The sequence below is a fragment of the Epinephelus lanceolatus genome, chromosome 15 (assembly GCF_041903045.1).
Source record: "Epinephelus lanceolatus isolate andai-2023 chromosome 15, ASM4190304v1, whole genome shotgun sequence".
NCBI lineage: Eukaryota > Metazoa > Chordata > Actinopteri > Perciformes > Serranidae > Epinephelus > Epinephelus lanceolatus.
The window spans coordinates 30,249,739-30,264,291 of record NC_135748.1 but is presented as its reverse complement, the minus strand read 5'-3'; the positions used below and the strand labels follow the sequence as shown (position 1 = coordinate 30,264,291).

Here is a 14,553-nt window from a genome sequence, read left to right as displayed (position 1 = left end):
TTGGGCCCAACGCCTAAAAATAGCATGTAGCTCCTCTGAACATGATGGCCTGAGAATCAAAAGCAAAATCGTTTGGGCCGAGAAATTAGAACAAAGATGTCACTGACTTTGGGGTAAATGGTTTCAGATGAAAACTGTTATTTAAAAAATCATGATATTGTGAATTTGGGCAAAAACACGCTGTTGCAACCGAAGGCTTGATGAACCAAGTTTAGTGTGATAACACAGCAACGACATGCTTGGTGAGGTTACTGTCAGCTCTGTGTTCAGTGGTCTGTGTCAGAGTCTCTTCCTCTTCAGCAGCTGCAGTCGATTCCTGCTGTAACAGCTCAGTGTCTCTGCAGTCTGACTGAGGGAGGTTTTTGTACGACGACAAATCACTGTGTGAACACATAAGCATTGCTTATGACATGGAAACTCTGACAGTAATAAACTGCTGCATCTTCAGTCTGAACTCCACTGATGATCAAAGTGAAGTCAGAGCTGCTTCCACTGCCACTAAACCGAGCTGGTGTTCCTGATTCACGTGTGCTCACATATTTTATTAGGAGCTTTGGAGGCTGTCCAGATTTCTGTTGATACCAGTGCATATAATCTCCAACACTAGAGTGTCTGTAAACAGCTTGGCTGGTCTTACAGGTGAGAGTGACAGTGGATCCTGGAGTAAATGTCACCACTGGAGGCTGAGTCACAGTCACCTGAGCGCTGCATCCTGCAGACAAAAACAAATCATTCATTTATCAGCAGAAATCAATGAGAGATTACAACTGCAATACACCAATAATGTCAGATACATTTTCAGAACCTCTCACCCTGGCTCAGAAAACCCAACATGACAAGCAGAGTTATTGTCAACATCATCCTGATGCAGTTTTCAGTGTGAAAACAGTGCATGAAAACAGTTCAGACTCTCTGTGACATGTGAACTTAAAACTGTGAGGAGCAGTGATGCATTAAAGTCATGCAAAACACATTTGAGAAGGCAAACACACACCTGTCCTTGTGAAACAGAAAAAGCAGAGGTGAGCTGGAGAAACAGTTCATTATCTTGAAGATCATTCGGTCGTTCGCAGCCCATTTAGACAAGTGTGACTTTATGCTCCTTCTTTAATGGTTCTTGTCTTCATCATAAACAATCTCCTTTTCTCCAAAAATTTCTTTATTGATTTTAACACTGGAGTGGTCCTGTAATACATTCAGATGCACAGTTGAGGTACAGCAACAGTAACAGAGTACTGAAGAAAGGTTCCAGGTTAATTTCCACCCACCAGAACCCTAAATTCACCCACCCAGAACAGAAAAACAACCCTTAGGAGGATACACACTCACACACAGAGGACATGCAAACAATGACAACAAACAAAGAGTACATAAGCAGGTTAACAATTGAAGTAAAGTAAACACATAAGTACTCAAAAGGGAGAGGGGAGAAGAATAAATAAATAAATAAGTAAATAAACAAGTAAAAATAAGTAAATAAATAAAATAAAAAATAATAATAAAAAAAGAAAATTGAATAAATAAATCGAATAAACTAAAGTAAATAAAAATGAGTAAAAAAAAAAAAAATAATAAAAAGGGAGGTGGGGGTGGGGTTCAGTGCTCAGTTAGTCATTCTCAACGTCAATAGTTAGGGAGTCTACGTGGGTTAGAAAAGGTTGCTACATCTCATGGAGTATACATAAGGAACCCTTGAGGGAGAAGCTCATCTTCTCCAAGGTGATACATTGCATCATTTCATGGATCCATTTATTGTGAGTGTGTGTGTGTGGGGGGGGGGGGCATGAGTCCACTTCAGGAGGATGAGCCTTCAAGCGAGTAAGGAGGAAAATGCAATAATGTGCTGTGAGGATTTAGACAGGCCATGCATGGGGGAGATGCCGAAGAGGATTTATGGTTCGGCCTATAGCTTCGCTAATTGTTTTGAATATTGCAGACCAGTATTCCGATAGTCGTGGACAGGTCAGAAACATATGGACATAGTCAGCAGGGGAGCCATTACACTCATCTGTTCTGTCGGGGTAGGTTTTGGCTAGCCTGGCATTGGTGAGATGGACTCTGTGCAAAATTTTGCATTGCAGCAGGCCATGCCTTGCGCACATGGAGGAAGTGTGTATGTGGTTTAATATTCATTCCCAAAATTCATCACATAGTGAGGTCCCAAGGTCTCGGTCCCAGGCAGCCCTTAAGGAGGTCAGTCGGTTCTGTGACAGAGTGTGAACACGGTTATAGACACTTGTTATGAGGCCTTTTCGTCTGGTGCTGAGAGATAGGAGTTGATCCATTATTGTTTCTGGGGGGCAATTTGGAAAGTGAGGGTTGAGGGATTTCACAAAGTGTCTAATTTGAAAGAAGCGACGCAGGTGTGCGTTTGGAAGGTCAAACTTGGCTGATAGGTCTGCAAAGGAGGGAAAAATATCCTCAATAAAGAAATCCTTGATAAAGCGGAGGCCTTTTCCAGACCAAGACCTAAAGGCCGTATCAGAGTGGGAAGGAGAGAATAAGTGATTGTGGCAGACTGGGGAGAGAATAGAGGGAGAGTGTAGGCCAAAGGTCTTTCTGAATTGGGTCCAAATCATCAAAGTGTTCATAACAGCAGGGTTAGAGCTGATTCGCCTAGCGGTGGTGGGCAATTGAGAGCAGACTACTGACCAAAGCGAATGGCGTGGGGAGGAAGTCTCAAGCCAGACCCACTGCGGGTATTCATCTTGTGTGTTGAAGGAGGACCAGTAGGGGAGCTTACTGATGTTGCTGGCCCAGTAATAATAATCTCCTTTTCAGTTCTTTACAGTATCACATGACTCTGTCTCCTTTAACAGGTCTATAGCACCCCCTGCTGGCAAACTGTATCAACTGAGCTCACTGACGTGCCACAACATTGATTGACTTTGAATTTCTTCAATAATTTCACGTCACTGATGAACCAGGTGTTGCGTTTAGAATAATGTGATGTAAACACATCTGACCTCAGCATATTTTGGGCCCGCTCAGTGTTTCAGTTGATCGTCCCAGCTACCTGATCTTTCTCTCTACACATCACAGCAACATCAGCACGTCTCTCCTTTCAAAACAGGATATAAATTAATTAAAAGATCAACATCACAACATAAAGATGAAACGTAACGCACACCAAAGGTTGTAGTGAGGTTCTGATCACTGGTAGAAGACCTGCAGCTTGAAAACAAGTGTCACACACTCTGGCTCCATATGCATTTCTCTGTCATTCAGATGACACTTCAGCTCTCAGGCTTTGTCAAGACCAACAATCACACTCACACACAAGCACACTGATTGGTTATATAGGTCACACCCTGGACACACAGCTGATAGTGATTAGATCATCATATGACACCATTAGGTTGAGCACAAAACAATCAAGAGGCCCTCAACAAATCAAAACCTTTGAACAAAACAGTTTTTTAGCTACACTACATTTAAAAATGTTAAAATACACAAGTATTAAGTGGATTTCTAAAACACAACTGGCAAAAGTTTAGACATCAGCTCTAACTGAACATCAGAAACAACTTTATCTAAATATCCAGTAAGTCGAGGAACATACAGAAAACATTTCAAGTCATAATTCATAATCAGTCCATTTGGGTAACAGAGTTCTTAGACAGTGGATCCAATCATGTTCCCTCCTGGAAAGTAAAACATCCAAATGACCTCCTCTTGCAGTGATTGTTACCTTCTCAATCCAATGATGGAGGTCATGAGAAAATGGAATGCTTCCTGTCAAAGAGAAATGCATATGGACAAAGAGCATGGATACCAAGAGGCGAAGCTTAATAGAACGCCCCATAGCAACAAATTCCCCATGGTTTCGTCCTACCGCCGCCATTTTGGACCGTCAGCAGACCGCAGCACAGTCGCTTGCATACAAAAACACACAGACAAACTGAAGTATATCACTATTAATTATGCTTACAATGCTACTCACCTCGTGATAGCTTTGTCACAGCTGCGTTTTCACGCTTTGGTAAAGCAAAATATAGACTTTAAAAAAAACAAAACGAGGAAAAACGGCTGAGATGGCATCTCCACATATTACATCCACTTATGAGAAGATTAACTTAATTACTCCTTCAAAATCACCCCCATAAGCCAATCTACCATAAATAAATAAATAAATAAATAAATAAATAAATATTTTAACAAGTAACACATTAATGGCGACGTCACATAGTCAGGAATAAAGATTTATTTACAGTTTGTACAGTAAGGGGACAGTAATAATAATAATAATAATATATAGGCTATTTTAATATGATATAATTTAATGCTAAAGCAGTAATCAGTTCTGATATAAATGGTCCAAGAGGCCATATATAGGCCTATATATACATATATACATATATCTTCCCACGAAAACTGGCATATTAAATTGATCTTAAAACACTTTAAAACGTACACCTCTGTCGGGATCCTTCGGGAAACGGTGGAAGGCCAAGTGCGGAGTGTTCCACCGATAGTTGTTGCAGTTAAGTGCACTACACTGTTTTCTTTTACTTTTTTTCTCCTCTCTCCTTGACATCTTGCATGTTGTCTAGACGCAACAGTCCAAGCTCAACAGTCCAAAATGGAGTTAGCGCAGTTAGAGCAGTATCCATGCTCTTTGATATGGTGCCAGAGTGTGCTACACCTTTTCTCTTCCATCAGAATCAATACCACTCTCACATCATCAAGCTTAGTTAAAGTAGGTAAAGTTGCAGGTGTCTTATGAATTGTAATTCTCTCTTAAAGTCTTTTTAACTTATGAAACAGTATTTCGTTTTTATGTACCTGCATAATAATGACAATAAAGTGAACCTAACCTAATTGTACTACTGTCTGTGTAAAATGGACATAACATGATGGTGGTTCATACATTTTTGACTTGGAATAGAAACAAAAGTTCACAAGAACATATAATATGTGACAGTGAATTAGTGTGAATATGTAGTGTGTGCTTGGTGAGGTTACTGTCAGCTCTGTGTTCAGTGGTCTGTGTCAGAGTCTCTTCCTCTTCAGCAGCTGCAGTTGCTTCCTGCTGTAACAGCTCAGTGTCTCTGCAGTCTGACTGAGGGAGGTTTTTGTACCACCATAAATCACTGTGTGAACACATGAACACTGTTGATGTAGTGTAGACTCTGAACTCCACTGATGGTCAAAGTGAAGTCAGAGCTGCTTCCACTGCCACTAAACCGAGCTGGTGTTCCTGAATGACGTGTGCTCACAAATCTTATTAGGAGCTTTGGAGGCTGTCCAGATTTCTGTTGATACCAGTGCATATAATCTCCAACACTAGAGTGTCTGAAAACATCTTGGCTGGTCTTACAGGTGAGAGTGACAGTGGATCCTGGAGTAAATGTCACCAGTGGAGGCTGAGTCACAGTCACCTGAGCGCTGCATCCTGCAGACAAAAACAAATCATTCATTTATCAGCAGAAATCAATGAGAGAAAAGGCAGCACATCATGTTTGAAATGTTGCTGAGTGAATGAACCTGTGAAACAGCAGCAGGCCAGCGTCCAGATGAGGATGGTGATGAGAGTCATGGTGCTTGTGCTTTCTGCTGTGTTGACTGACACATCTGAGTCCTGCAGTGTTGAACTCACAGGACTATAAACCTTCTCACTTCACTGGAGGATCAGCTGACCATGCAAAGCCTCCTCTCTATGGAAATCATTTCTCTGCTCTCAACACACTCAAGGCATCATGGGTATTTGACCATGTATCAACTGCTACACTGCACCAGTTCATCATCTTGAGGATTATTCGGCCGTTGAAAGCCCATCTCAAAAAGTTTGACTTTGTGCTGTTTTTATGGTTCTTCTCTTCATCAAAAACTTTTCTTTCTTTATAGTCTCACATCACGTCTTCATTAACAGGTCTATAACACCCTCTGCTGGCATATTGGATCAACACTGAACTCACTATCATCTGACACAATTTGATTGTTGGAGTGTCTTCATTCCTTTCATTGTGATGTATGTCTCTTGACCTGATTCAGGTGTTGCACGACAATGTGATGTTAACCTGTCTGACCTCAGTGTATTTCAGGCTGCTTGAAGGGAGAGTAGACACAATGTTTCCAAGTAGTAACACATATGTGAGTCTTCCCATGTCAGTGTGGGTTTTCTCCAGGTTTTCTGGCTTCCTGCCACAGTCCAAACACACACAGGTCAGGTTAACTGGTGACATAAAATATTCTGTCTCTGTGTGTCAGCTCTGTGATAGTCTGAAGACCTGTCCTGTGTGAACTCGCCCAGTGTCAGCTGGGATATGTTTTCAGACAGGTAAGAATCAGCCCTTTCCACCGAGAACGTGACACTAAAATATGCATCAAACTCACTGGGTCGAGCAAAAGGCCTGAGATGGACCATTCATGGGGTTCAGGGACAAATAGACAAACACTGTATTTACTGTAAAGATACTGTTGCTGCTAATAGGTCCCACTTTAGTCTTTACATGTTTATTTGTAATAATATGTGTTTAGACTACAGTTCACATGAGCTGGTTTAGTGCCATGTGAAGTGGCAACAGCTTACTCTGAGGAGGGCCCCACAAAGTCCACTTTGGGCCCCCAAAAGTAGAGGGCCGGCCCTTGAGTTTAGTATTGCAGGAAAGAGACTCATTCAACTTCATGATGAGACTCTCATATCATATGGTTAATATAAAGCTGAAGCCAGTTAGCTTAGCTTAGCATACAGACTGGAAGCAGGGGAAAAGGGTGCCTGTCCTTTGACAAGAAGATCAGCCAATCAGCTCCTCCAAAACTCACGAGCCTATTTGATTTCTGGTTTATTTGATCTGTGCAAAGAAAACAAAGTCTCCACTGGTTACCTGTGTGTTCAGAAATACAATCTGACGCTCGACTATAAAATGAGAGCGCTGTTGTTGGAAGAAACAGAGCGTTGTTCTTCTACATGAGTTACAAACCATTAAGTTAATGACTTGTTGCTCTGCTGCTCCGTTTCCCCAGACAGAGCGCCCAGAGTATGCTCTGCTGCTCCGAGAGTGTGGTGTTCTGAATAACCGAGCGCTACTTTCTAACAGCGCTCCAACTTTACAGATGGTCCAGTTTGTGCCAGAGTGCACTCCAGCACTTGGAGTGAGGATTTCCTAACGAACCCATTGTTTCCAGTATGTACTCCTGTAAAACAACAAGCAACAAGCTGATTTTCTTCTCTGTTATTTGTGATGGTTAAACAAACATATTAAATTTTAACTGGTGAGCTTTAGAGGTGCTGGGAGGTGGTTTTAGTTAACGTTAGACAGAACCAGGCTGTTTACCTCTGTTTCAAGTCTTTATGCTAAGCTAAGCTAAACTGTTGCTGCCTAGCTTCATATTTAATGGACAGATGTGAGAGTGGTGTCTGTCAGCAAGTAGGCACAATGTATATTTCTGAAAATGTTCAATCTATTTTGTAAAATGGAAAAAAGAACATTTTTATGTATATTTGGATTCTAGGGTAAATAGACTTATTAAATTCTGCTGATATGCTTCTGTGGAAAATGATTATTATGGGATGTTGCTTGTCATAACTCCTTGACATGGAAAAAAAAAATGAAAGTAAACAGAAATATATAAAATATATACCAATATATTAATGTGAATATGTAGTGTGTGCTTGGTGAGGTTATTGTCAGCTCTGTGTTCAGTGGTCTGTGTCAGAGTCTCTTCCTCTTCAGCAGCTGCAGTCGCTTCCTGCTGTAACAGCTCAGTGTCTCTGCAGTCTGACTGAGGGAGGTTTTTGTACCACCATAAATCACTGTGTGAACACATCAGCATCGTCTATTTCATGGTAACTCTGACAGTAATAAACTGCTGCATCTTCAGTCTGAACTCCACTGATGGTCAAAGTGAAGTCAGAGCTGCTTCCACTGCCACTAAACCGAGCTGGTGTTCCTGATTCACGTGTGCTCGCTAATGATATTAGGAGCTTTGGAGGCTGTCCAGATTTCTGTTGATACCAGAATATACAATCTCCATAACTAGAGTGTCTGTAAACATCTCGGCTGGTCTTACAGGTGAGAGTGACAGTGGATCCTGGAGCAGATGTCACCACTGGAGGCTGAGTCACAGTCACCTGAGCACTGCATCCTGCAAACAAAAACAAATCATTCATTTATCAGCAGAAATCAATGAGAGAAAAGGCAGCACATCATGTTTGAAATGTTGCTGAGTGAATGAACCTGTGAAACAGCAGCAGGCCAGCGTCCAGATGAGGATGGTGATGAGAGTCATGGTGCTTGTGCTTTCTGCTGTGTTGACTGACACATCTGAGTCCTGCAGTGTTGAACTCACAGGACTATAAACCTTCTCACTTCACTGGAGGATCAGCTGACCATGCAAAGCCTCCTCTCTATGGAAATCATTTCTCTGCTCTCAACAGACTCAAGGCAACGTGGGACACAAAATCAGGAGGAATACTGCTTGGATTTACACCATCTATCATCTTAATGGAAAAGAAGAAAAGATTTATATTACAAGTGCAGTTGAGGATTTAAGGAGAAGTTTGTGTTCACTGTGCTTGGTATGATATGTCTGTTTGTCTGCCTTTCATTTACTCACAGGGTTTAATGCAGATAAATTATATGTTTATATTCATTTTAATATTAGTTTGAAATCATTATTATTTAAAATGCATCATGGGTATTTGACCATGTATTAACTGATATAAAACTGTGAAGAAAAATGACTTTTTTTACAGACTGTAATCATTTCTCTGTCAGGTGTAGAAAAGTAAAGAAAAACTCAAGAAATAATCTTTATTTATACAATATTTTCATTCCATGTCATTAAAGAAGCTTTACAGATTCAGTGAAGTTTATTTTTCAATCTGTAATTATAAAAATCAGAGAGTATTTTCAGTGGATAGATGCTTGTTCACAGTGCAGGAGGTTTTTGTACGGCCACTTAATGAGTTTGTATCACTGTGGCTCACTTTTGGTGGAGGAACCAAACTCGTCGTTGACTGTAAGTACCAGAGATTTTATTTCATTTAATTCAATATATAGCCGATAGAACTATTTTCAAGTATTGAATGATACTCTGATCAAATTCAGTGTTTGTATGTTGATGATATTTTTTTGTTATTTGATCAATCTGATGAGAAATTGTAGAAACCAAAATTATCTCAGCATTTTCTTTAATCACATTTAAAAAGAAATACCATGAAATAACAATTTTCTTATTTTTTTCAGTAATATTGAATTTATTGTCTCTTAAAAAATGTTTAAAAGTAACAGTTGTTCAAGTCAGACCTTGAACCCTCAAAAAATAAAATTACTTTTTTTATTCCTTAATTTGGAAATTACATTTATAAAAAATGAATTATAATCTGATGTGGATTCTGTTAAACACAGAGATGTTTTTCTCAGTAAATGCAGTTTATCTTTGTGTTCACGGTTCAGTCATTTTCCATGTAGTAAAAGGAAGTGAAAGAGACAGATGACAAAGGTTTTAACTGTATTCACATGAGTGTTTCAGCTCTGTCAGTTTCAACAGAAGAAAATCATCACAGGGACGAGTTATTCACTGTCACACATTATGAAACACATATGAAGATGTCATCAATAATCATTATCAATCAAGCTTTTTAGTCTCACTTGAATCATGTGGCTGATGGTCTGATACTGAGTGATTTATGAGTGCAACAGCAGCACAAGTTATTCTGTTTGATTTGATCAAATGTAAGAAATGAGCAGGATGTGATTTTTCTTTATTACCAAGCCTTCACTCTCATTCCTTTGTCTTTTCTCCCCCCTCTCCTCCCCCCTCTCTGTCTCCTCCAGTGGGTGTGGTGCGGCCCACCCTGACCGTCCTCCCCCCCTCCAGAGAGGAGCTGCAGCAGGACAGTGCCACACTGGTGTGTGTGGCCAGCGGGGGCTTCCCCTCAGCCTGGAGGCTGGGCTGGAAGGTGGGGGGCTGCAGCAGCTCCTCAGGGGTGTCACACAGCCTGGAGGTCCTGGGGAGGGACGGCCACTACAGCTGGAGCAGCACCCTGAGCCTCCCTGCAGACCAGTGGAGGAAGGCGGGCTCAGTGAGCTGTGAGGCCAGTCTGAATGGACAGAGCCCTGTCACTCAAAGCCTGGACCCTGACCGCTGCTCAGAGTAGAGAAACAACAGAGTCTCTGCTCAGTCAAATTCTGCTTTTACAAACAAATCCAACCTGCTGTAATTAACATGTGATCTGCTGCCATTCTGCTTTCATGTGACTTCATGTCTTTATTTCAACATTTATACATTGTTACAGTCACATGCTGTCGTATTTGAGGTTTTGAAACAGAAATAAATATTTCATGCACTTATGTCTGGTGGTCCTTTTTTGTTCTTTCATTTCTTAAGTGTGGATGAAGTTAAAATGAATCATTGCTGGGTTTGGTTAAATATCTGCTGCTGCTTCTTTCATGGAGGAACAAAAATGGCATTGAAACCTTTTGCTGGGGAAAAGTATAGAAATCTATTATTAAAGTAAAACATGCACTGAAATAATAGAAAAAAAGCATTAACACTTTAATCTAAAGAAATAAAGAACATCATTATCAAGAAAATCACAGCAGCATAAGATTTGTAGTCGTAGTTATGTTTGGCTGACTGACTTCAACATCACTGTTAAGAACATGAGTCAGAAATATTCTACTGAGAAAGGTTAGACAGGTATTGTGTTATAATATTAAAGCTGTACAGCAAAGAAATGACCAAGTTATCCTGGTAATATGATAATATAATAATCATTTTGTATATTACAAACTCTTCATACATGAGGACTGTCCAAATGAGTCCTTTTTACTGTGTTTGGTTGATTCATGTTTGAATTTGTAAAGAGCTGGAAGAACAGCAACCAAGCCCCTGAGTACCAACATTTCTGTCAGGATTACAGCAGCAGCTGGTGAAATCATAACAAGAACTGGGAAAAGTTTATGAGATAGAGTTAACAGGAATATTCAGGAGCTTGTTAGTTTGGGCCCAACGCCCAAAAATAGCATGTAGCTCCTCTGAACACGATGGCCTGAGAATCAAAATCAAAATCCTTTGGGCCGAGAAATTAGAACAAAGTTGTCACTGGCTTTGGGGTAAATGGTTTCAGATGAAAACTGTTATTCAAAAAATCATGATGTCGTGAATTTGGGCAAAAACACCTTGTTGCAACCGAAGGCTTGATCATTCTGAACCAAGTTTAGTGTAATAACACAGTAACGACATGCTTGGTGAGGTTACTGTCAGCTCTGTGTTCAGTGGTCTGTGTCAGAGTCTCTTCCTCTTTAGCAGCTGCAGTCGCTTCCTGCTCTAACAGCTCAGTGTCTCTGCAGTCTGACTGAGGGAGGTTTTTGTACCACGATAAATCACTGTGTGAACACATCACCACTGTGGTAACTCTGACAGTAATAAACTGCTGCATCTTCAGTCTGAACTCCACTGATGGTCAAAGTGAAGTCAGAGCTGCTTCCACTGCCACTAAACCGAGCTGGTGTTCCTGATTCACGTGTGCTCACATATTTTATTAGGAGCTTTGGAGGCTGTCCAGATTTCTGTTGATACCAGAACATTAAATCTCCAACACTAGAGTGTCTGTAAACAGCTTGGCTGGTCTTACAGGTGAGAGTGACAGTGGATCCTGGAGCAGATGTCACCACTGGAGGCTGAGTCACAGTCACCTGAGCGCTGCATCCTGCAGACAAAAACAAATCATTCATTTATCAGCAGAAATCAATGAGAGAAAAGGCAGCACATCATGTTTGAAATGTTGCTGAGTGAATGAACCTGTGAAACAGCAGCAGGCCAGCGTCCAGATGAGGATGGTGATGAGAGTCATGGTGCTTGTGCTTTCTGCTGTGTTGACTGACACATCTGAGTCCTGCAGTGTTGAACTCACAGGACTATAAACCTTCTCACTTCACTGGAGGATCAGCTGACCATGCAAAGCCTCCTCTCTATGGAAATCATTTCTCTGCTCTCAACACACTCAAGGCAACGTGGGACACAAAATCAGGAGGAATACTGCTTGGATTTACACCAGCTATGAGTTTGTCGATCATTATTATTTAAAGACATAATTTGTATTTGACCATGTATCCCGACTAAAAACCTCTGAAAAAAATGACGTTGTTACAAACAGACTGTAATTGTCTGTCTGTCAGGTGTCGTCAGAAGGCAAACACACACCTCTCCTTATGAAACAGAAAAAGCAGATGCAGTGAGAGTTCATCATCTTCATCTTGAGGATCATTCAGTCATTCAAAGCCCGTGTAGAAAACTTTGACTCTATGTTCTTTTTTCATGGTTGTCTTCTTTGAAACATTCTTCTTTTTATTTCTTTATCGTCTCACATGACTTTGTCCTCATTAACAGATCTACATCGCCCCCTGCTGGCAAACTGGACCAACACTGAACTCACCATGACCTGTTATTGATTGACTTTGATTTTCTTCATTAATTGCATTTATGTCATTCTTATTATCCAGAACAAGGTGTTACATTTAGGATAATGGGAAGATAGATATATAGTGTATTTCATTTAGATTCTGCTGAGTGACTCAGCTGTTTATCACAACTACCTCATCTTTTTCACCAAACTTCACATCAACATCAAGACGTGTTTCCTCCTTAAATAAAGGATTAAAATGTTGAGTGATAAATTGGAGTTTGTTTGTTTGGTGTACAACGTGGGTTGTTGTTTTGTGGTAACAATCTGTTTGAATGAGAAGATAAATATTGTAACAACAGTTGTGTTGATACAAGGATGAGTTTCAATGAGAGGTGAAGAGAGCAACATTGATGGAAAATGGAGGACAATGTGTGCAGCTCAGCATGAAGATGTGAGTCTATTCTTAATAACTGTGTTGCTGTTTGTGAAGGTGTTTGTGCTGTATTGAAACCCTCAGTCTTGGTCAGTGAAGGTCGTGGGAGACAGTTGGGCCTAAAGTCACAGTCAGATCAGTATCAGGCCTGAAGGAGGCCTCGAGGTCAGGCTGCTCCACCTCTGCTGTAGTTATGTCTCTCTGTGTTACACTCTGTATGTTCAACTGTGATTCTCCTCAGTCGAGCCTTCATTAAATACTGTGTGTAATCTATCAAAGTCTTTGGCAGTGTTTTCACTCTCACTGTTGACTGGTGTTTACCTGATGAAGCTCAAAAGAACAGTTCCAAACTGATTCTTTAAATACTTGATCAAACTTAATACCACTGCCATATTGTATAGAAACATGAAGCTAAAGCCAGTAGCCAGTTAGCTGAACTGGAAGGAGGGGGACAAAGGGGACATGTCCCCAGGCAAGGACATCTTCAAAACTCACTATTTCATTTCTGGATTATTTGATGTGTCCAAAACTGAGGTCTCTAATGGTAACGTGGCGACGTCACAAAGAAGAGAGAATTCAGAAAAATATTGTTTCCAGTCATGAAATATTTTGGCGCACAGACGTCCCCTGTAAATCCACAACACAATGAACACCATGGGATGTTGGTTTTCATAATAAACAGTTGTAAACACATCTTGGCCTCCTCTCATTAGCTCCCTGTCAATGCAGCTCAGACTTTTAGGGGCTTCTGATGACTTACAAAATGAAATGGGCCTGCCCCTTCACATCTGTCTGATCTCCTTAAATTTTATGGTCCATCCCATGCTGTCCGCTCTCACAGCTCCTGTCTGTCCACAGAGTTAAAAGAAGGCCACAGGGTCTTTTCTTATTAATCCTCTGGAATAACCTCATGTGGACATGGAGGCGGCTGAGGCTCAGGAGGTAGAGCAGGTCGTCCACTAATTGGAAGATTAGCAGTCAGATCCTCGGCTCCTTCATGCCGCATGTCGAAGTATCCTTGAGAAAAATGCTGAACCCTAAATTGTGCTGTGAGAGTGTGTGAATGTGACATGTAGCCTAGTGTTCAAGTGCTTTGACTCGTCTGAAGACTAGAAAGGTGTTATACAAGTGCAGGTCCATTTACCATTGACATCAGACAGTCTGACTCTGATGAGGCCTTTAAATCCAAACTGAAAACTCATCTTTTCACCTTAACTTTTATTAAGTTGATTATTCTTTGATTAGTTCAGGCTTGTACCTGATATCATTATCCATGCAGCAGGTTGATCTCAGTCTCAATTAATCTGTTCAGACAACTGCAAGTTAGTGAATAATCACAATTTGGATGTTCATAATGTTGAAGTGAATTATTTTAATACTTATTGATGTTACTGTCTGTGAACAATGTGCATCATGTTGGTTTTCATTGCAGTGTTTGTTTCGCACTGTCTTTAAGGAGGAATTGATAGAAAACTGCATAAAAATATAAAATATGAGGATATATTAATGTGAATATGTAGTGTGTGCTTGGTGAGGTTACTGTCAGCTCTGTGTTCAGTGGTCTGTGTCAGAGTGTCTTCCTCTTCAGCAGCTGCAGTCGCTTCCTGCTGTAACAGCTCAGTGTCTCTGCAGTCTGACTGAGGGAGGTTTTTGTACCACCATAAATCACTGTGTGAACACATAAGCATTGTTTATCTCATGGAGACTCTGACAGTAATAAACTGCTGCATCTTCAGTCTGAACTCCACTGATGGTCAAAGCAGCG

At 40.7% G+C, this 14,553-nt stretch overlaps 4 gene segments (V, D, J or C); 3 read left to right on the top strand and 1 right to left on the bottom strand.

Moving 5' to 3' along the window:
- LOC144466972 (Ig kappa chain V-III region MOPC 63-like) overlaps positions 1 to 8,375 on the bottom strand; it is an 83,003-nt gene extending 74,628 nt beyond the window's left edge. Inside the window, 2 exon segments of the V gene segment in view lie at positions 7,767 to 8,088; positions 8,181 to 8,375. Coding sequence covers positions 7,767 to 8,088; positions 8,181 to 8,232 — 374 coding nt within the window.
- LOC144466974 (Ig kappa chain V-V region MOPC 21-like) overlaps positions 1 to 14,553 on the top strand; it is a 96,972-nt gene that overhangs the window by 64,131 nt on the left and 18,288 nt on the right.
- Positions 1 to 14,553, top strand: part of LOC117266944 (Ig kappa chain V-III region MOPC 63-like) — a 305,866-nt gene that overhangs the window by 279,581 nt on the left and 11,732 nt on the right.
- The window catches only part of LOC144466973 (Ig kappa chain V-III region MOPC 63-like), a 215,713-nt gene that overhangs the window by 198,605 nt on the left and 2,555 nt on the right, over positions 1 to 14,553 (top strand).